At 44.4% G+C, this 25613-nt stretch overlaps 1 protein-coding gene and 1 long non-coding RNA gene across 5 annotated transcripts in view; both read right to left on the bottom strand.

The window, feature by feature from the left end:
• Window positions 1-9555: 9555 nt before the first annotated feature.
• Window positions 9556-11092, bottom strand: LOC144952871 (uncharacterized). 3 transcript variants are annotated; one of them, XR_013640704.1, is made up of 3 exons: window positions 11075-11092; window positions 10155-10314; window positions 9556-10122 (listed from the first exon to the last, which is right to left on the bottom strand). It is a non-coding gene; the product is annotated as an uncharacterized LOC144952871 (long non-coding RNA). The 3 variants fall into 3 exon arrangements; XR_013640703.1 differs by lacking the exon at window positions 11075-11092 and adding an exon at window positions 10579-10605; XR_013640702.1 differs by lacking the exon at window positions 11075-11092 and having other exon boundaries at window positions 10155-10356.
• Window positions 11093-11932: 840 nt separating this feature from the next.
• The window catches only part of LOC144952869 (ubiquitin-conjugating enzyme E2 variant 2-like), a 21671-nt gene continuing 7990 nt past the window's right edge, over window positions 11933-25613 (bottom strand). The window contains exons 1-3 of one of the 2 annotated variants that reach the window (XM_078883341.1): window positions 24471-24540; window positions 21445-21570; window positions 11933-12154 (exon numbers count right to left, since the gene is read on the bottom strand). In XM_078883341.1, the coding sequence (XP_078739467.1) occupies window positions 12014-12154; window positions 21445-21570; window positions 24471-24515 (312 nt within the window). In that variant the 5' untranslated portion in view covers window positions 24516-24540 and the 3' untranslated portion in view covers window positions 11933-12013. Of the gene's footprint in view, window positions 12155-21444; window positions 21571-24470; window positions 24541-25613 lie in introns of those variants that run through there. The other variant, XM_078883340.1, reaches the window with a different exon arrangement.

The following is a 25613-nucleotide window of genomic DNA, read 5'->3' as shown; positions in this document are numbered from 1 at the left end:
CTATAATATAACACTATAATATAACACTATAATATAACACTATAATATAACACTATAATATAACACTATAATATAACACTATAATATAACACTAATATAACACTATATAATATAACACTATATAATATAACACTATAATATAACACTATAATATAACACTACAATATAACACTGTAATATAACACTATAATATAACACTATAATATAACACTATAATATAACACTGTAATATAACACTATAATATAACACTATAATATAACACTATAATATAACACTAATATAACACTATATAATATAACACTATATAATATAACACTATAATATAACACTATAATATAACACTATAATATAACACTATAATATAACACTATAATATAACACTAATATAACACTATATAATATAACACTATATAATATAACACTATAATATAACACTATAATATAACACTACAATATAACACTGTAATATAACACTATAATATAACACTATAATATAACACTATAATATAACACTATAATATAACACTGTAATATAACACTGTAATATAACACTGTAATATAACACTATAATATAACACTATAATATAACACTATAATAAAACACTATAATATAACACTATTATAACACTGTAATATAACACTATAATATAACACTATAATATAACACTATAATATAACACTATAATATAACACTATAATATAACACTAAAATATAACACTAAAATATAACACTATAATATAACACTATAATATAACACTATAATATAACACTATAATATCACACTATAATATAACACTATAATATAACACTGTAATATAACACTATAATATAACACTATAATATAACACTGTAATATAACACTATAATATAACACTGTAATATAACACTACAATATAACACTACAATATAACACTGTAATATAACACTACAATATAACACTATAATATAACACTATAATATAACACTATAATATAACACTATCATATGACACTGTAATATAACACTATAATATAACACTATAATATAACACTATAATATAACACTGTAATATAACACTGTAATATAACACTATAATATAACACTATAATATACCACTATAATATAACACTATAATATAACACTGTAATATAACACTATAATATAACACTATAATATAACACTATAATATAACACTATAATATAACACTATAATATAACACTGTAATATAACACTATAATATAACACTATAATATAACACTATAATATAACACTATAATATAACACTGTAATATAACACTGTAATATAACACTATAATATAACACTATAATATAACACTGTAATATAACACTATAATATAACACTATAATATAACACTACAATATAACACTGTAATATGACACTATAATATAACACTATAATATAACACTATAATATAACACTATAATATAACACTTTAATATAACACTATAATATAACACTACAATATAACACTACAATATAACACTGTAATATAACACTATAATATAACACTACAATATAACACTATAATATAACACTATAATATAACACTATATAACACTATAATATAACACTATAATATAACACTATAATATAACACTACAATATAACACTACAATATAACACTGTAATATAACACTACAATATAACACTACAATATAACACTGTAATATAACACTATAATATAACACTATAATATAACACTACAATATAACACTGTAATATGACACTATAATATAACACTATAATATAACACTATAATATAACACTATAATATAACACTTTAATATAACACTATAATATAACACTACAATATAACACTACAATATAACACTGTAATATAACACTATAATATAACACTATAATATAACACTATAATATAACACTATAATATAACACTATATAACACTATAATATAACACTTTAATATAACACTATAATATAACACTACAATATAACACTACAATATAACACTGTAATATAACACTATAATATAACACTATAATATAACACTGTAATATAACACTATAATATAACACTGTAATATAACACTACAATATAACACTACAATATAACACTGTAATATAACACTACAATATAACACTATAATATAACACTATAATATAACACTATAATATAACACTATCATATAACACTGTAATATAACACTATAATATAACACTATAATATAACACTATAATATAACACTGTAATATAACACTGTAATATAACACTATAATATAACACTATAATATACCACTATAATATAACACTATAATATAACACTGTAATATAACACTATAATATAACACTATAATATAACACTGTAATATAACACTGTAATATAACACTATAATATAACACTATAATATAACACTACAATATAACACTGTAATATAACACTATAATATAACACTATAATATAACACTATAATATAACACTATAATATAACACTTTAATATAACACTATAATATAACACTACAATATAACACTACAATATAACACTGTAATATAACACTATAATATAACACTACAATATAACACTATAATATAACACTACAATATAACACTGTAATATAACACTATAATATAACACTATAATATAACACTATAATATAACACTATAATATAACACTATATAACACTATAATATAACACTTTAATATAACACTATAATATAACACTACAATATAACACTACAATATAACACTGTAATATAACACTATAATATAACACTATAATATAACACTATAATATAACACTATAATATAACACTATACTACAACACTATACTACAACACTATAATATAACACTATACTACAACACTATAATATAACACTATAATATAACACTATAATATAACACTATACTACAACACTATAATATAACACTATAATATAACACTGTAATATAACACTATAATATAACACTGTAATATAACACTAAAATATAACACTACAATATAACACTGTAATATAACACTATAATATAACACTATAATATAACACTATAATATAACACTATAATATAACACTATACTACAACACTATACTACAACACTATAATATAACACTATAATATAACACTATAATATAACACTACAATATAACACTACAACATAACACTGTAATATAACACTATAATATAACACTATACTACAACACTATACTACAACACTATAATATAACACTATAATACAACACTATAATATAACACTATAATATAACACTATAATATAACACTGGGAGCGGCCGGGGCTGTGATTGGATAAAAGAAGGGGGCACTGTGGGGGGAGGGGCAGGACTGTCGTATCGGGGGCGTGTCTGTGTGGGGGGATGTCTGGATGGCATCTGTCTCAAATTTTTCCATGAAAACAGGACCCTGCGGGGTGGGCTGGTAGGAACGAATAACCAAAGAATACAGACATAATGTATTATTACACTTGTTTAGCCAGGAACGCCTCACTGAGTGTAAAGGTTTTTGTAGGGTCCTGCCAAGTGTTTGCAGTAGGGGGCGAAGTTGCTACACCTAATCGGACGATACGAAGGGAGAGTTTGAGGCCTAGTTCTAGGCTTTAGGCCTAGCTGTAGGCTTTAGGCCGCTGTGAGTTAATTTTTAATTGAAATGTTTTTATTATTCATGTAAAAGCTTTAAATGTAAATGTTTCTATAAAAAAAAAAACATCAGGGAATGTAACATTGTTAAACATTAACTCCCTTTCACACCCGCGGGGGTACGATACGAAGGGAGAGTTTGAGGCCTAGTTCTAGGCTTTAGGCCTAGCTGTAGGCTTTAGGCCGCTGTGAGTTAATTTTTAATTGAAATGTTTTTATTATTCATGTAAAAGCTTTAAATGTAAATGTTTCTATTAAAAAAAAAACATCAGGGAATGTAACATTGTTAAACATTAACTCCCTTTCACACCCGCGGGGGTACGATACGAAGGGAGAGTTTGAGGCCTAGTTCTAGGCTTTAGGCCTAGCTGTAGGCTTTAGGCCGCTGTGAGTTAATTTTTAATTGAAATGTTTTTATTATTTATGTAAAAGCTTTAAATGTAAATGTTTCTATTAAAAAAAAACATCAGGGAATGTAACATTGTTAAACATTAACTCCCTTTCACACACGCGGGGGTACGATACGAAGGGAGAGTTTGAGGCCTAGTTCTAGGCTTTAGGCCTAGCTGTAGGCTTTAGGCCGCTGTGAGTTAATTTTTAATTTAAATGTTTTAATTAAAAGCTATCTCAGGGAATTATAAGGGAATGTTACACTTGTTCAGCCAGGAAAGCGTCACTGAGTCTAAAGGTTTTTGTAGGGTTCTGCAACTTGTTTGTAGAATGTTCCATTCCAGGCGAAGTAAATGTTGGTGAGGCAGCGTCTCACCAGGGCCGGTACATCAGCATTCAGTCCTTGTTGAACCAAATCTTCAATGATTGCAAAGGCGTCAGGCACAGGACCTTTGCTAAACAAATAAACTACATCGAAGCTTTACACTATGAGATCTCTTTTGCCAGTGGCAAAATATAATGGTAGGTTTTTACCCTTTTAACTGGTACAAAACTGACACCTTTATTCAAGGCATCATGTTTGCAATGACCACAACACAAGTAGTCAATAAAGTGCATATTATTATCCTTATCAGAGTTGCTTCTTTTTGTTTGCTTTATTGACTACTTGTGTTGTGGTCATTGCAAACATGATGCCTTGAATAAAGGTGTCAGTTTTGTACCAGTTAAAAGGGTAAAAACCTACCATTATAGTGAGATGTCTTTAATGAGAGATACCAAGTGAGCTGAGTTAAGTACGGCTGAGGTGGCCTTGCCAGTGAATGGTCGCGAGGTCTCAGACAGAAATCGGGACCGGTTTGTAGGTGGGTGAGTCAATGAAGGAGATGATAGGACCTTCTTTATGGATTTTTGGTAGGCCATAAAATCTTGGTGGTCTAGCAGCAGAGGTGTTTTGGAGAGAGCCGCTTGGTTGGTTCCATTAAAGATGTCGAATCAGTGATGATATTGTTGGTTTTCGTAACCAGGCGGTTGATTTTGGTATAGCTGCCATCATTAAGTAGGTCCTGAATTTTGATCCTGTATGTGGTTTTATCCATGATCATTTAAAGTTCAAGTTCATGTATTAGGTATAGCCCTGTGAGCCATTCGGCTCTTGAATCGGGTGCAACCGCAACAAACAAAAAACTAAAACATGAACAAAAAACATCTTAAAGTGACTATGTGACTGAGTGCAAACAGAAAATCCAAGAAAAGACGGCAAAATATTGCAGGAAAAACACCGTACACCAACGCTGTGTGCAAACATCCCAGTGGGATGCAAGTCAAACAACAACAACAACAACCACAAGACAACTTAGATTAAGATGATGACAGTTATTTTTGTTCATTTATTTTCGTTCATTTATTTTCGTTTATTTATTATTTATTTATTCTTGTTTATTCGTATTTTATTTCTTTTTATTTCGGTTTCGCACGCATTTTGTTCTTTATTTACCGTACTTATTTGCACGCCGGCACAAAGTAAACGTGCGAGCTAAATGAAGGCTCTTGATTTGACATTCGTGACAAAAGTGCAGGGTCTTCCTGTATATGCAAAACTTTGAAAGTAATATACTGCGTGCGGATACATCGATACTGTTGATCGATTTTCCTGTACATTCAGCTGCAAGTGCATAACCATCAATAATCGATTCTCAGCAAATGCCAATGGACGTCGATCGAGTACAATGCATTCCTCTGGGGAATCGATTGGAGAATCCATCAATAATCGATTCTCAGCAAATGCCAATGGACGTCGATCGAGTACAATGCATTCCTCTGGGGAATCGATTGGAGAATCCATCAATAATCGATTCTCAGCAAATGCCAATGGACGTCGATCGAGTACAATGCATTCCTCTGGGGAATCGATTGGAGAATCCATCAATAATCGCATGCAATCGATACAGCCCCTGAACGCATCACGTGGGCCTGCCGGTGACGTCACGCCCCCCTAATAGCCCCGCCCCTCTCCTCCCCGGGGGGGGGCGAAAGATGCAGTGAGGGGGGCGGGGCTGCGGTGGATGGATTGGCTAGTCACGTGCGCGCTCCAAGCCAATCACCACGAGCCTTAAGAGGCGCACCCCCCTCCCCTCCCCCACGCTCGACGCTCATTGGCCAAGAGCCACTCACATGGCCCCGCCCACCCCCCACACAGCCCCGCCCTGCGCGCGCCCGGCGATGACGTCACTTGAAAACAACGTGACGTCACACCCCGGCTGAACACAAAAGTCAAAGGCGCCCCGGGTAGGCTCCGGCAGGCTGCCGGGGGCAAGTGTCTGTGTGGTGGGCAGGCCTGAGCACAGCCTGTGAAGGCCGCACACTGTGGGTGTGGTGGTAGTTGTGGTGGTGGTTGTGGTGGTAGTTGTGGTGGTGGTGGTAGTTTTAGTGGTGGTTGTGGGTGGAGTGGTGGTGGTTGTGGTGGTAGGAGTGGTGGTGGTTGGAGGTGGTGGTGGTGGGGATGTGAGTGGTGGTAGTTGTGGGGGTGGTGGTGGGGATGTGAGTGGTGGTAGTTGTGGTGGTGGTGGGGATGTGAGTGGTGGTAGTTGTGGTGGTGGGGATGTGAGTGGTGGTAGTTGTGGTGGTGGGGATGTGAGTGGTGGTAGTTGTGGTGGTGGGGATGTGAGTGGTGGTAGTTGTGGTGGGGATGTGAGTGGTGGTAGTTGTGGTGGGGATGTGAGTGGTGGTTGTGGTGGTGGGGATGTGAGTGGTGGTAGTTGTGGTGGTGGGGATGTGAGTGGTGGTGGTTGTGGTGGTGGTGGTGGGGATGTGAGTGGTGGTAGTTGTGGTGGTGGGGATGTGAGTGGTGGTAGTTGTGGTGGTGGGGATGTGAGTGGTGGTGGTTGTGGTGGTGGGGATGTGAGTGGTGGTAGTTGTGGTGGTGGGGATGTGAGTGGTGGTAGTTGTGGTGGGGATGTGAGTGGTGGTGGTTGTGGTGGTGGTGGTGGTGTGAGTGGTGGTGGTTGTGGGGATGTGAGTGGTGGTAGTTGTGGTGGTGGTGGGGATGTGAGTGGTGGTGGTTGTGGTGGTTGTGGTGGTGATGTGAGTGGTGGTGGTTGTGGTGGTGGGGATGTGAGTGGTGGTGGTTGTGGTGGTGGTGGTGGGGATGTGAGTGGTGGTAGTTGTGGTGGTGGGGATGTGAGTGGTGGTGGTTGTGGTGGTTGTGGTGGGGATGTGAGTGGTGGTGGTTGTGGTGGTGGTGGGGATGTGAGTGGTGGTGGTTGTGGTGGGGATGTGAGTGGTGGTAGTTGTGGTGGTGGGGATGTGAGTGGTGGTAGTTGTGGTGGTGGGGATGTGAGTGGTGGTGGTTGTGGTGGTGGGGATGTGAGTGGTGGTAGTTGTGGTGGTGGGGATGTGAGTGGTGGTAGTTGTGGTGGGGATGTGAGTGGTGGTGGTTGTGGTGGTGGTGGTGTGAGTGGTGGTAGTTGTGGGGATGTGAGTGGTGGTAGTTGTGGTGGTGGTGGGGATGTGAGTGGTGGTGGTTGTGGTGGTTGTGGTGATGTGAGTGGTGGTGGTTGTGGTGGTGGGGATGTGAGTGGTGTTGGTTGTGGTGGTGGTGGGGATGTGAGTGGTGGTAGTGGTGGTGGTGGGGATGTGAGTGGTGGTGGTTGTGGTGGTTGTGGTGGGGATGTGAGTGGTGGTGGTGGTGGGGATGTGAGTGGTGGTGGTTGTGGTGGTTGTGGTGGGGATGTGAGTGGTGGTGGTTGTGGTGGTTGTGGTGGGGATGTGAGTGGTGGTGGTTGTGGTGGTGGGGATGTGAGTGGTGGTAGTTGTGGTGGTGGGGATGTGAGTGGTGGTGGTTGTGGTGGTGATGGGGATGTGAGTGGTGGTGGTTGTGGTGGTGGGGATGTGAGTGGTGGTAGTTGTGGTGGTGGGGATGTGAGTGGTGGTGGTTGTGGTGGTGGTGGTGGGGATGTGAGTGCTGGTGGTTGGGGTGGTGGGGATGTGAGTGGTGGTAGTTGTGGTGGTGGGGATGTGAGTGGTGGTAGTTGTGGTGGTGGGGATGTGAGTGGTGGTGGTTGTGGTGGTGGTGGGGATGTGAGTGGTGGTGGTTGTGGTGGTGGGGATGTGAGTGGTGGTGGTTGTGGTGGTGGAGATGTGAGTGGTGGTGGTTGTGGTGGTGGGGATGTGAGTGGTGGTAGTTGTGGTGGTGGGGATGTAAGTGGTGGTTGGAGGTGATGGTGGTGGGGATGGGGGTGGTGGTGGCGGTGATTGGCAGTGGCCGATACCCGTACCCTACCCGATACCCGGCTACCCGTACCCGGGTACGGGTAGCCGTTTGCGACCCTGGTGCGGCCGGGTACGGGTAGGCCGTGAGTCACTGGTGAGTCGCCGTTTGTCACTCATTTCCCAACGTCTTGTCTCTTCTCACAATTCAAGTTCCTAGAATCAACCCACCCGCGCCTGCAACGTGGCTTCATCCCAGAGGTCGCAATCGGGTACCCGATACCCGTACCCTACCCGATACCCGCCCGGGTACGGGTAGCCGAGTATCGGGTAGGGTACCCGTTTGCGACCCTGGTGCGGCCGGGTACGGGTAAGGAATCAAAACCCGTTTGCGACCTCTGGTGTGAGCGGGTGGGAGTTCGTTGCGCTAACCGCTGCACCACCGCTCCCCACTCACCCGGTCTCAGGCATCTGCGCGCACACATCTATACCGGATTATAAGACGCACCATCAACACCACCACCACCACAACCACCACCCCCAATCACCACCACCACCATCACCACCACCACCACCCCCCAACCACCACCCCCCCCAACCACCACCCCCACCTACCACCACCCCCCCCTACCACCACCCCCCCCAACCACCACCAACACAAGAAGCACCACCAGCACCACCCCTCCCCCGCACCACCCCCACCACCAGCATCACCACCACCACCACCCCCCCCAACCACCACCACCCCCCCCAACCACCACCACAAGAAGCACCACCACCAGCACCACCACCACCCACCAGCACCACCACCACCCACCAGCACCACCACCACCCCCCCAACCACCACCACCACCACCCCCCCAACCACCACCACCACAAGAAGCACCACCACCAGCACCACCACCACCCACCAGCACCACCAGCACCACCACCACCCCCCCCAACCACCACCACCACCACAAGAAGCACCACCACCAGCACCACCACCAGCACCCACCAACACCACCAGCACCACCACCACCAACACCCCCACCACCACCACCATCACCACCACCATCACCACCACCCACCACCACCCACCAGCACCCACCAGCACCCACCAGCACCCACCACCAACACCAACACCCCCACCACCACCAGCACCCACCAGCACCACCAGCACCACCAGCACCACCAACACCCCCACCACCACCAGCACCACCAGCACCACCCACCAGCACCACCACCATCACCACCACCATCACCACCACCACCACCACCATCATCACCACCACCACCACCATCACCACCATCACCACCACCACCAGCACCACCACCAGCACCACGCTCACAGAACCACAGTTGTGTTAACGTTGTCAGCAGAGCCGAGGGGGTTTATTGTTGTTTAGTTTTTAGTCTTCACGCGGCTCGACAGCGAAGGTGGTGCCAGAAGTTGCGATGGTGGCGACGGTGGTGGTGGTAGTAGTAGTAGTGGTGGTAGTAGTAGTAGTGGTGGTGTTGGTAGCGGTGGTGGTAGCGTGTTGTTAACATGGTGGCAGCAGTGGGACTGACGGTGGTTGTGGTGGTCGTGGTGGTGATGGTAGTGGTGGTGGTTGTGGTGGTGGTCGTGGTGGTGGTCGTGGTGGTGGTCGTGGTGGTCGTGGTGGCTGTGGTGGTCGTGGTGGTGGTAGTGATGGTAGTGGTGGTGGTGGTGGTGGTGATGGTCGTGGTGGTCGTGGTGGTCGTGGTGGTCATGGTGGTCGTGGTGGTTGTGGTGGTTGTGGCTGCGCTCGTTGACCGGCGGCGTGAGCCTCGCACCGTGCCGGTGGCCACGTGGTGCCGGTGCCGTCACCGCAGACGGCCGAATGGCGGCGGTGAGAATTCGTCGGCGTCGGGGAGATCATCTCTGACGCGCATCCACCTGCCCACCTGTCCACCTACTCACCTACCCACCTGCCCACCTACCCACCTGTCCACCTACCCACCTACCCACCTACTCACCTACCCACCTGTCCACCTACCCACCTACTCACCTACCCACCTGTCCACCTACCCACCTGTCCAGCTGTCCACCTGTCCACCTACCCACCTGTCCACCTACCCACCTGTCCAGCTGTCCACCTGTCCACCTACCCACCTGTCCACTTACCCACCTGTCCAGCTGTCCACCTACCCACCTGTCCACCTACCCACCTGTCCACCTGCCCACCTACCCACCTGCCCACCTGTCCACCTGTCCACCTACCCACCTACTCACCTACCCACCTGCCCACCTGTCCACCTACCCACCTACCCACCTACTCACCTACCCACCTGTCCACCTACCCACCTACTCACCTACCCACCTGTCCAGCTGTCCACCTGTCCACCTACCCACCTGTGCACCTACCCACCTGTCCACCTACCCACCTGTCCACCTGCCCACCTGCCCACCTGTCCACCTGCCCACCTGCCCACCTGCCCACCTACCCACCTGCCCACCTACCCACCTACCCACCTGCCCACCTGTCCACCTGCCCACCTACTCACCTACCCACCTGTCCAGCTGTCCACCTGTCCACCTACCCACCTGTGCACCTACCCACCTGTCCACCTACCCACCTGTCCACCTGCCCACCTGCCCACCTGTCCACCTGCCCACCTGCCCACCTACCCACCTGCCCACCTACCCACCTACCCACCTGCCCACCTGCCCACCTGCCCATCTACCCACCTGCCCACCTACCCACCTGCCCACCTGCCCACCTGCCCACCTGCCCATCTACCCACCTGCCCACATACCCACCTACCCACCTGCCCATCTACCCACCTGCCCACCTACCCACCTGCCCACCTGCCCACCTGCCCATCTGCCCACCTGCCCACCTGCCCACCTGCCCACCTACCCACCTGTCCACCTACCCACCTGTCCACCTACCCACCTGCCCACCTACCCACCTGCCCACCTGCCCACCTGCCCACCTGCCCATCTACCCACCTGCCCACCTGCCCACCTACCCACCTGCCCATCTACCCACCTGCCCACCTGCCCACCTACCCACCTGTCAGTCGACCCGTCGTCACGGTGGTCACAGTCGTCATCGCGGTCGTCGTAGCAACGGTCAAGACATTTCTGTTCCACCCGCAATCGTCGTTGGCCGAATAATAACACACAGACACACACAGACACACACAGACACACACACAGACACACACACACACACAGACATACACACACATACACACACAGACACACACACACAGACACGCACTGATACACACACACACATACACACACACACAGATACACACACACACACACAGACACACACGGACACACACACAGATACACACAGACACACACAGACAGACACACACACGGATACACACACACACAGCACAAGACACACGTACACACACAGACACACACACACAGACACACACACACGGACACACACACACACACAGACACACACACACGGACACACACACACAGACACACAGATACACACACAGACACACACACACACAGTTACACACACACGGATACACACACGGATAGACACACACACACACAGACACACACACACAGACACACACCGACACCGCCGGCTTCCACGGCCATGAACCTCGCTCTGCCAGGGGGTGGGTGTTGGGGGGGGGGGTGGGATGTTGGGGGTGTTGGGGGGGGGGGTGGGTGGGATGTTGGGGGTGTTGGTGTTGGGGGTGGGTGTTGGGGGGGGGGTGTTGGGGGTGTTGGTGTTGGGGGAGGGTGTTGGGGGGGGGGGTGAGGCGGTGGGTAGCCCCGTATGGAGGGAGGTGTGGAGAGGGGGGGTCACTCTCAGAACATGTGCCCCTCGGGGGGCTGTGGAAGTTTCACGTTGTCCTTGGTCATCATGTGTCTCTTTAGCTCCTGGAGCACCAGCCGGATGCTGTACGAACTCTGCCACTTGGTGAGCACTCCGATTGTCCGAGGGTCCACCTATCGCCGGGAAACAAAAGAGAAAGAGGGGACCCCCCCCACACACACGCACACGCACGCACCGTGAACCTACGAGATCGTATTGGTTCAATCGGTGAAGTGACGTAGAAGGGAAGTAATAAAATAATAAAACTAAAACTAAATAAAATACAAAGTCACGTAGAAGGGAAATAATAAAATAATAAAAATAAAACAGAAAAAAATACAAAGTCACGTAGAAGGGAAATAATAAAATAATAAAACTAAAACTAAATAAAATACAATTCTCACGACGTTTCGGCCACAACGCAAGCAGCCGTCCTCAGGTGGAGAACAGGTCTGTCGAGAAGACAGCGTCTTCAGACTCTGTCTACTCATTCAGACGCTGTCTTCCCGACAGACCCGTTCTTCACCTGAGGACGGCTGCTTGCGTTGTGGCCGAAACGTCGTGAGAATTGTATTTTATTTAGTTTTATTTTTATTATTTTATTATTTCCCTTCTACGTGACTTTGTATTTTATTATGTTTTATTTTCATTATTTTATTATTTCCCTTCTACGTGACTTTGTATTTTATTATGTTTTATTTTTATTATTTTATTATTTCACTTCTACGTGACTTTGTATTTTATTATGTTTTATTTTTATTATTTTATTATTTCCCTTCTACGTGACTTTGTATTTTATTATGTTTTATTTTCATTATTTTATTATTTCCCTTCTACGTGACTTTGTATTTTATTATGTTTTATTTTAATTATTTGATCATTTCCCTTCTACGAGACTTTACCGAAAGAACCAAGAAGATGAATCCCTGCAGTCACGAAATCGAAATCTTATTGGTTCTTTCGGTAAAGTCGCGTGGAAGGGAAATGATCAAATAATAAAATTCTCACGACGTTTCGATTGCAACACAAGCAATCATCATCACTACTACTATGCACTACTATACACTATACATTATACACTACTACTACACACTACACTACTATACATTATACACTACATTACTACTATACAATATACACTACTATACATTATACACCACTACTATACACTACATTACTACTATACATTATACACTACACTACTACTATACACTATACACTACACTACTACTATACACTATACACTACACTACTACTATACATTATACACTACACTACTACTATACACTATACACTACATTACTACTATACATTATACACTACACTACTACTATACACTATACACTACATTACTACTATACACTATACACTACACTACTACTATACACTATACACTACACCACTACTATACACTATACACTACACTACTACTATACACTATACACTACATTACTACTATACACTATACACTACACTACTACTATACACTATACACTACATTACTACTATACATTATACACTACACTACTACTATACACTATACACTACACTACTACTATACACTATACACTACATTACTACTATACACTATACACTACATTACTACTATACACTATACACTACACTACTACTATACACTATACACTAGACTACTACTATACACTATACACTACACTACTACTATACACTATACACTACACTACTATACACTATACACTACACTACTACTATACACTATACACTACACTACTACTATACACTATACACTACACTACTATACACTACACTACTACTATACACTATACACTACACTACTACTATACACTATACACTACACTACTACTATACACTATACACTACACTACTACTATACACTATACACTACATTACAACTATACACTACACTACTACTATACACTATACACTACTACTATACACTATACACTACACCTATACACTATACACTACACTACTACTATACACTATACACTACACTACTACTATACACTATACACTACTATACACTATACACTACACTACTACTATACACTATACACTACACTACTACTATACACTATACACTACACTACTACTATACACTATACACTACACTACTACTATACACTATACACTACACTACTATACACTATACACTACACTACTATACACTATACACTACACTACTACTATACATTATACACTACTACTATACACTACACCACTACTATACATTATACACTACTACTATACACTACACTACTACTATACACTATACACTACACTACTATACACTATACACTACACTACTATACACTATACACTACACTACTACTATACATTATACACTACTACTATACATTATACACTACACTACTACTATACACTATACACTACACCACTACTATACACTATACACTACACTACTACTATACACTATACACTACACCACTACTATACACTATACACTACACTACTACTATACACTATACACTACTACTATACACTATACACTACACCACTACTATACACTATACACTACACTACTACTATACACTATACACTACACTACTACTATACATTATACACTACACTGCTACTATACGTTATACACTACACTGCTACTATACATTATACACTACTACTATACACTACACTGCTACTATACATTATACACTACACTGCTACTATACATTATACACTACTACTATACACTACACTACTACTATACATTATACACTACTATACTACACTACTATACATTATACACTACTACTATACACTACACTACTACTATACACTATACACTACACTGCTACTATACATTATACACTACACTACTACTATACACTACACTACTACTATACACTATACACTACACTACTACTATACACTATACACTACTATACACTATACACTACATTACTACTATACACTATACACTACACTACTACTATACACTATACACTACATTACTACTATACACTATACACTACACAACTATACTACACTACTATACATTATACACTACTATACTACACTACTATACATTATACACTACTACTATACACTACACCACTACTATACATTATACACTACTACTATACACTACACTACTACTATACACTATACACTACACTACTACTATACACTATACACTACACTACTACTATACACTATACACTACACTACTACTATACACTATACACTACACTACTACTATACACTAAACACTACACTACTACTATACACTATACACTACACTGCTACTATACACTATACACTACACTACTACTATACACTATACACTACACTACTACTATACACTATACACTACACTACTACTATACACAATACACTACACTACTACTATACACTATACACTACACTACTACTATACTCTATACACTACACCACTACTATACACTATACACTACACCACTACTATACACTATACACTACACTACTACTATACACTATACACTACACTACTACTATACACTATACACTACACTACTACTATACACTATACACTACACCACTACTATACACTATACACTACACTGCTACTATACACTATACACTACACTACTACTATACACTATACACTACTACTATACACTATACACTACACTACACACTACACTACTACTATACACTATACACTACACCACTACTATACACTATACACTACACTACTACTATACACTATACACTACACTACTACTATACACTATACACTACACTACTACTATACACTATGCACTACAATACTACTATACACTATACACTACACTACTACTATACACTACACTACTACTATACACTATACACTACAACTATACACTATACACTACACCACTACTATACACTATACACTACACCACTACTATACACTATACACTACACTACTACTATACACTATACACTACACTACTACTATACACTATACACTACACTACTACTATACACTATACACTACACTACTACTATACACTATACACTACACTACTACTATACACTATACACTACACCACTACTATACATTATACACTACACTACTACTATACACTATACACTACACCACTACTATACACTATACACTACACTACTACTATACTCTATACACTACACCACTACTATACACTATACACTACACCACTACTATACACTATACACTACACTACTACTATACACTATACACTACACTACTACTATACACTATACACTACACTACTACTATACACTATACACTACACCACTACTATACACTACACTGCTACTATACACTATACACTACACTACTACTATACACTATACACTACACTACTACTATACACTATACACTACACTACTACTATACACTATACACTACACTACTACTATACACTATACACTACACTACTACTATACACTATACACTACATTACTACTATACACTATACACTACACTACTACTATACACTACACTACTACTATACACTATACACTACACTACTACTATACACTATACACTACACCACTACTATACACTATACACTACACCACTACTATACACTATACACTACACTACTACTATACACTACACTACTACTATACACTATACACTACACTACTACTATACACTACACTACTACTATACACTACACACTACACCACTACTATACACTATACACTACACTACTACTATACACTATACACTACACCACTACTATACATTATACACTACACTACTACTATACACTATACACTACACCACTACTATACACTATACACTACACCACTACTATACACTATACACTACACTACTACTATACACTATACACTACACTACTACTATACACTATACACTACTACTATACTCTATACACTACACCACTACTATACACTATACACTACACCACTACTATACACTATACACTACACCACTACTATACACTATACACTACACTACTACTATACACTATACACTACACTACTACTATACACTATACACTACTACTATACTCTATACACTACACCACTACTATACACTATACACTACACCACTACTATACACTATACACTACACTACTACTATACACTATACACTACACTACTACTATACACTATACACTACACTAATACTATACACTATACACTACACCACTACTATACACTATACACTACACCACTACTATACACTATACACTACACCACTACTATACATTATACACTACACCACTACTATACATTATACACTACACTACTACTATACACTATACACTACACCACTACTATACACTATACACTACACTACTACTATACACTATACACTACACTACTACTATACACTATACACTACACCACTACTATACACTATACACTACACTACTACTATACACTATACACTACACTACTACTATACACTATACACTACACTACTACTATACACTACACACTACACTACTACTATACACTACACTACTACTATACACTATACACTACACAACTACTATACACTACACACTACACTGCTACTATACACTACACTACTACTATACACTATACACTACACTGCTACTATACACTACTACTATACACTATACACTACTACTATACACTACACACTACACTACTACTATACACTATACACTACACTGCTACTATACACTACACTACTACTATACACTATACACTACACTACTACTATACACTATACACTACACTGCTACTATACACTACACACTACACTACTACTATACACTATACACTACACTACTACTATACACTACACACTACACTACTACTATACACTATACACTACACTGCTACTATACACTACACACTACACTACTACTATACACTACACACTACACTACTACTATACACTACACACTACACTACTACTATACACTACACTACTACTATACACTATACACTACACAACTACTATACACTACACACTACACAACTACTATACACTACACTACTACTATACACTATACACTACACTGCTACTATACACTACACTACTACTATACACTACACACTACACTACTACTATACACTATACACTACACTACTACTATACACTATACACTACACTGCTACTATACACTATACACTACACTGCTACTATACACTACACACTACACTACTACTATACACTACACACTACACTACTACTATACACTACACACTACACTACTACTATACACTACACACTACACTACTACTATACACTACACACTACACTACTACTATACACTACACACTACACTACTACTATACACTATACACTACTATACACTATACACTACACTACTACTATACATTATACACTACACCACTACTATACACTATACACTACACCACTACTATACATTATACACTACACTACTACTATACACTATACACTACTATACACTATACACTACACTACTACTATACATTATACACTACACCACTACTATACACTATACACTACACCACTACTATACATTATACACTACACCACTACTATACACTATACACTACACCACTACTATACATTATACACTACACCACTACTATACACTATACACTACACCACTACTATACACTATACACTACACCACTACTATACACTATACACTACACCACTACTATACACTATACACTACACCACTACTATACACTACACTATACACTACTACTATACACTATACACTACACTACTACTATACACTATACACTACACTACTACTATACATTATACACTACACTACTACAATACACTATACACTACACTACTACTATACACTATACACTACACTACTACTATACACTATACACTACACTACTACTATACACTATACACTACACCACTACTATACACTATACACTACACTACTACTATACACTATACACTACATTACTACTATACACTATACACTACACTACTACTATACACTATACACTACATTACTACTATACACTATACACTACACTACTACTATACACTATACACTACACCACTACTATACACTATACACTACACTACTACTATACACTACACCACTACTATACACTATACACTACACTACTACTATACACTATACACTACATTACTACTATACACTATACACTACACTACTACTATACACTATACACTACACTACTACTATACACTATACACTACACTACTACTATACATTATACACTACTACTATACATTATACACTACTACTATACACTATACACTACACTACTACTATACATTATACACTACTATACAGTAGCCACAACTACTATACATTCAGACGCTGTCTTCCCGACAGACCTGGTCTTCACCTGAGGACGGCTGCTAAACATCGTGAGAATTGTATTTTATTAAGTTTTATTTTTGTTATTTTATTATTTCCCTTCTACGTGACTTTACCGAAAGAACCAAGAAATATAAACTATTTTCTCTCAACTAAACCACTCTTAAATTTCGATGTAAAGCTTTCGTGACTGCAGGGATTCATCTTCTTGGTTCTTTCGGTAAAGTCACGTAGAAGGGAAGTAATAAAATTATAAAAATAAAAATAATAAAATAATAAACCATAATGAAATACAATTCTCACGACGTTTCGGCCACAACGCAAGCAGCCGTCCTCAGGTGAAGAACAGGGCTGTCGGAAAGACAGCGTCTGAATGAGCACCACCAAGCTTGGTGAGTGAGTGGTGAGCCAGTGGTGAGTGAGTGGTGAGTGAGTGGTGAGCGAGTGGTGAGGGAGTGGTGAGCGAGTGGTGAGCGAGTGGTGAGCGAGTGGTGAGCGAGTGGTGAGCGAGTGGTGAGTGGTGAGCGAGTGGTGAGTGAGTGGTGAGCAAGTGGTGAGCGAGTGGTGAGTGAGTGGTGAGTGAGTGGTGAGTGAGTGGTGAGCGAGTGGTGAGCGAGTGGTGAGTGGTGAGCGAGTGGTGAGCGAGTGGTGAGCGAGCGAGTGGTGAGCGAGTGGTGAGTGAGTGGTGAGCGAGTGGTGAGCGAGTGAGTGGTGAGCGAGTGGTGAGTGAGCGAGTGGTGAGTGAGCGAGTGAGTGGTGAGTGAGTGAGCGAGTGGTGAGTGAGTGATGAGCGAGTGGTGAGTGAGTGAGTGGTGAGCGAGTGGTGAGCGAGTGGTGAGTGAGTGAGTGGTGAGCGAGTGAGTGGTGAGTGAGTGACACTTGCCATGCCGGTGGAGCTGTTGATGCCGTTCATGTTGATCTTGGTGATGAAGCGAAGGGTGGTGAGTGAGTGGTGAGCGAGTGGTGAGCGAGTGGTGAGTGAGTGAGTGGTGAGCGAGTGGTGAGCGAGTGGTGAGTGAGTGAGTGGTGAGTGAGTAGTGAGCGAGTGGTGAGCGAGTGAGTTGTGAGCGAGTGGTGAGTGAGTGGTGAGCGAGTGGTGAGTGAGTGGTGAGCGAGTGGTGAGCGAGTGGTGAGTGAGTGAGTGGTGAGTGAGTAGTGAGCGAGTGGTGAGCGAGTGAGTTGTGAGCGAGTGGTGAGTGAGTGGTGAGCGAGTGGTGAGTGAGTGGTGAGCGAGTGGTGAGTGAGTGGTGAGCGAGTGGTGAGGGAGTGGTGAGTGAGTGGTGAGCGAGTGGTGAGCGAGTGGTGAGTGAGTGAGTGGTGAGTGAGTGGTGAGCGAGTGGTGAGTGAGTTGTGAGCGAGTGGTGAGTGAGTGGTGAGCGAGTGGTGAGTGAGTGGTGAGCGAGTGGTGAGCGAGTGGTGAGCGAGTGGTGAGTGGTGAGCGAGTGGTGAGCGAGTGGTGAGCGAGCGAGTGGTGAGCGAGTGGTGAGTGAGTGGTGAGCGAGTGGTGAGCGAGTGAGTGGTGAGCGAGTGGTGAGTGAGCGAGTGGTGAGTGAGCGAGTGAGTGGTGAGTGAGTGAGCGAGTGGTGAGTGAGTGATGAGCGAGTGGTGAGCGAGTGGTGAGCGAGTGGTGAGCGAGTGGTGAGTGAGTGAGTGAGCGAGTGAGTGGCGAGTGAGTGGCACTTGCCATGCCGGTGGAGCTGTTGATGCCGTTCATGTTGATCTTGGTGATGAAGTGAAGGGTGGTGAGTGAGTGGTGAGTGAGTGGTGAGTGAGTGGTGAGTGAGTGGTGAGTGAGTGAGTGGTGAGTGAGTGGTGAGCGGTGAGTGAGTGGTGAGCGAGTGGTGAGCGAGTGGTGAGCGAGTGGTGAGCGAGTGGTGAGTGAGTGGTGAGTGAGTGGTGAGTGAGTGAGCGAGTGAGTGAGCGAGTGAGTGGTGAGTGAGTGACACTTGCCATGCCGGTGGAGCTGTTGATGCCGTTCATGTTGATCTTGGTGATGAAGCGAAGGGTGGTGAGTGAGTGGTGAGTGAGTGGTGAGTGAGTGGTGAGTGAGTGGTGAGTGAGTGGTGAGTGAGTGAGTGATTGGCGAGCGAGCGAGTGGTGAGTGAGTGGTGAGCGAGTGGTGAGCGGTGAGTGACACTTGCCATGCCGGTGGAGCTGTTGATGCCGTTCATGTTGATCTTGGTGATGAAGCGAAGGGTGGGGGGGATGTCCGGGTACTTGGGTCCGCACTCTATCCGCAGGCTGTAGATGCGGTTCTCGTAGTTCGTCTGCCAGGGGGGGGCACTCGCTCAGTCACTCGCTCAGTCACTCACTCGCTCAGTCACTCGCTCAATCAGTCACTCGCTCAGTCAGTCAGTCACTCGCTCAGTCACTCAGTCACTCGCTCAGTCACTCAGTCAGTCAGTCACTCGCTCAGTCAGTCAGTCACTCGCTCAGTCACTCAGTCAGTCACTCGGTCAGTCAGTCACTCGCTCAGTCAGTCAGTCACTCGCTCAACCAGTCACTCAGTCACTCGCTCAGTCGCTCAGTCAGTCAGCCACTCGCTCAGTCACTCAGTCACTCTCTCAGTCACTCAGTCAGTCACTCGCTCAGTCAGTCAGTCACTCGCTCAACCAGTCACTCAGTCACTCGCTCAGTCACTCAGTCAGTCAGTCACTCGCTCAGTCACTCACTCAGTCACTCAGTCAGTCAGTCACTCGCTCAGTCACTCAGTCAGTCAGTCAGTCACTCGCTCAACCAGTCACTCAGTCACTCGCTCAGTCACTCAGTCACTCAGTCAGTCGCTCAGTCACTCGCTCAGTCACTCGCTCAGTCACTCAGTCACTCGCTCTGTCAGTCAGTCAGTCACTCAGTCAGTCACTCACTCAGTCAGTCAGTCACTCGCTCAGTCACTCGCTCAGACAGTCACTCAGTCACTCGCTCAGTCAGTCAGTCACTCGCTCAGTCAGTCACACGCTCAGTCACTCACTCAGTCAGTCACTCAGTCAGTCACTCGCTAAGTCAGTCACTCGCTCAGTCACTCGCTCAGTCACTTGCTCAGTCACTCACTCACCCGTTCACTCCCTCGCTCAGTCACTCAGTCACTCAGCACTCACTCAGTCACTCTCTCAGTCACTCGCTCAGTCACTCGCTCACTCAGTCACTCGCTCAGTCACTTGCTCAGTCACTCAGTCACTCGCTCAGTCACTCACTCATTCAATCGCTCAGTCACTCGCTCACTCAGTCACTCTCTCAGTCACTCGCTCAGTCACTCGCTCACTCAGTCACTCGCTCAGTCACTTGCTCAGTCACTCAGTCACTCGCTCAGTCACTCACTCATTCAATCGCTCAGTCACTCGCTCACTCAGTCACTCGCTCAGTCACTTGCTCAGTCACTCAGTCACTCGCTCAGTCACTTGCTCAGTCACTCACTCACCCGCTCACTCCCTTGCTCAGTCACTCAGTCACTCGCTCACTCAGTCACTATCTCAGTCACTCGCTCAGTCACTCGCTCACTCAGTCACTCGCTCAGTCACTTGCTCAGTCACTTGCTCAGTCACTCAGTCACTCACTCATTCAATCGCTCAGTCACTCGCTCACTCAGTCACTCGCTCAGTCACTTGCTCAGTCACTCAGTCACTCGCTCAGTCACTTGCTCAGTCACTCACTCACCCGCTCACTCCCTTGCTCAGTCACTCAGTCACTCGCTCACTCAGTCACTCTCTCAGTCACTCGCTCAGTCACTCGCTCACTCAGTCACTCGCTCGCTCAGTCACTCGCTCAGTCACTCGCTCAGTCACTCACTCATTCAATCGCTCAGTCACTCGCTCACTCAGTCACTCTCTCAGTCACTCGCTCAGTCACTCGCTCACTCAGTCACTCGCTCAGTCACTCAGTCACTCGCTCAGTCACTCGCTCAGTCACTCGCTCAGTCACTCGCTCAGTCACTCGCTCACTCAGTCACTCGCTCAGTCACTCGCTCAGTCACTCGCTCACTCAGTCACTCACTCATTCACTCGCTCAGTCACTCGCTCACTCAGTCACTCGCACGCTCACTCAGATGCACACTGCCTCAATTACTCACTCACTCGCCCACGCGCTCGCTCAATTGGTCACTCACCGCCACCACTCACCACCACCACACTCACCACCCTCACCACCACGCTCACCACACTCACCACCACGCTCACCACACTCATCACCACGCTCACCACCACCACCACACTCACCACCACCACCACACTCACCACCACACTCACCACCACCACCACACTCACCACCACACTCACCACCACCACCACACTCACCACCACACTCACCACCACACTCACCACTCACCACACTCACCACCACACTCACCACACTCACCACACTCACCACCACTCTCACCACACTCACCACCACACTCACCACACTCACCACCACACTCACCACCACACTCACCACCACGCTCACCACACTCACCACCACACTCACCACCACACTCACCACCACACTCATCACACTCACCACCACACTCACCACCACACTCACCACCACACTCATCACACTCACCACCACACTCACCACGCTCACCACACTCACCACCACACTCACCACCACACTCACCACCACACTCACCACCACACTCACCACCATGCTCACCACCACGCTCACCACCACGCTCACCACCACGCTCACCACCACGCTCACCACCACGCTCACCACCACGCTCACCACCACGCTCACCACCACACTCACCACCACACTCACCACCACTCTCACCACCACTCTCACCACCACTCTCACCACCACACTCACCACCACACTCACCACCACACTCACCACCACACTCACCACACTCACCACCACGCTCACCACCACGCTCACCACCACGCTCACCACCACGCTCACCACACTCACCACCACACTCACCACCACACTCACCACCACTCTCACCACCACTCTCACCACCACACTCACCACCACACTCACCACCAAACTCACCACCATGCTCACCACACTCACCACACTCACCACCACACCCACCACACTCACCACCACACTCACCACCACACTCACCACCACACTCACCACCACACTCACCACCACACACCACACTCACCACCACACTCACCACCACACTCACCACCACACTCACCACCATACTCACCACCGCACTCACCACCGCACTCACCACCACACTCACCCTAGGGGGTCCGATGATCATGCCTGTCCACCTCGTCATGGTCATGTCGTCACCACTACACTCACCACCACACTCACCACCACACTCACCACACTCACCACCACACTCACCACCACACTCACCACCACACTCACCACACTCACCACCACACTCACCACACTCACCACCACACCCACCACACTCACCACCACACTCACCACCACACTCACCACACTCACCACCACACTCACCACCACACTCACCACGCTCACCACACTCACCACACTCACCACCACGCTCACCACACTCACCACCACACTCACCACCACACTCACCACACTCACCACCACACTCACCACACTCACCACACTCACCACCACACTCGCCACCACACTCACCACACTCACCACCACACTCACCACCCTCACCACCACACTCACCACCACACTCACCACCCTCACCACACTCACCACACTCACCACACTCACCACCACACTCACCACCGCACTCACCACCGCACTCACCCTAGGGGGTCCGATGATCATGCCTGTCCACCTCGTCATGGTCATGTCGTCACCACTACACTCACCACCACACTCACCACACTCACCACACTCACCACCACACTCACCACACTCACCACCACACTCACCACACTCACCACCACACTCACCACCACACTCACCCTAGGGGGTCCGATGATCATGCCTGTCCACCTCGTCATGGTCATGTCGTCACTACTACACTCACCACCACACTCACCACACTCACCACCACACTCACCACCACACTCACCACACTCACCACCACACTCACCACACTCACCACCACACTCACCACCACACTCACCCTAGGGGGTCCGATGATCATGCCTGTCCACCTCGTCATGGTCATGTCGTCACCACTACACTCACCACCACACTCACCACACTCACCACACTCACCACACTCACCACCACACTCACCACCACACTCACCACCACACTCACCACCACACTCACCACCACACTCACCCTAGGGGGTCCGATGATCATGCCTGTCCACCTCGTCATGGTCATGTCGTCACTACTACACTCACCACCACACTCACCACACTCACCACCACACTCACCACCACACTCACCACCACGCTCACCACCACGCTCACCACCACGCTCACCACCA

This window comes from Lampetra fluviatilis, chromosome 70 (assembly GCF_964198595.1).
Source record: "Lampetra fluviatilis chromosome 70, kcLamFluv1.1, whole genome shotgun sequence".
Lineage (NCBI taxonomy): Eukaryota > Metazoa > Chordata > Hyperoartia > Petromyzontiformes > Petromyzontidae > Lampetra > Lampetra fluviatilis.
Note: the sequence above shows the minus strand (reverse complement) of the source record. Positions and strands in the feature narration are given on the sequence as shown.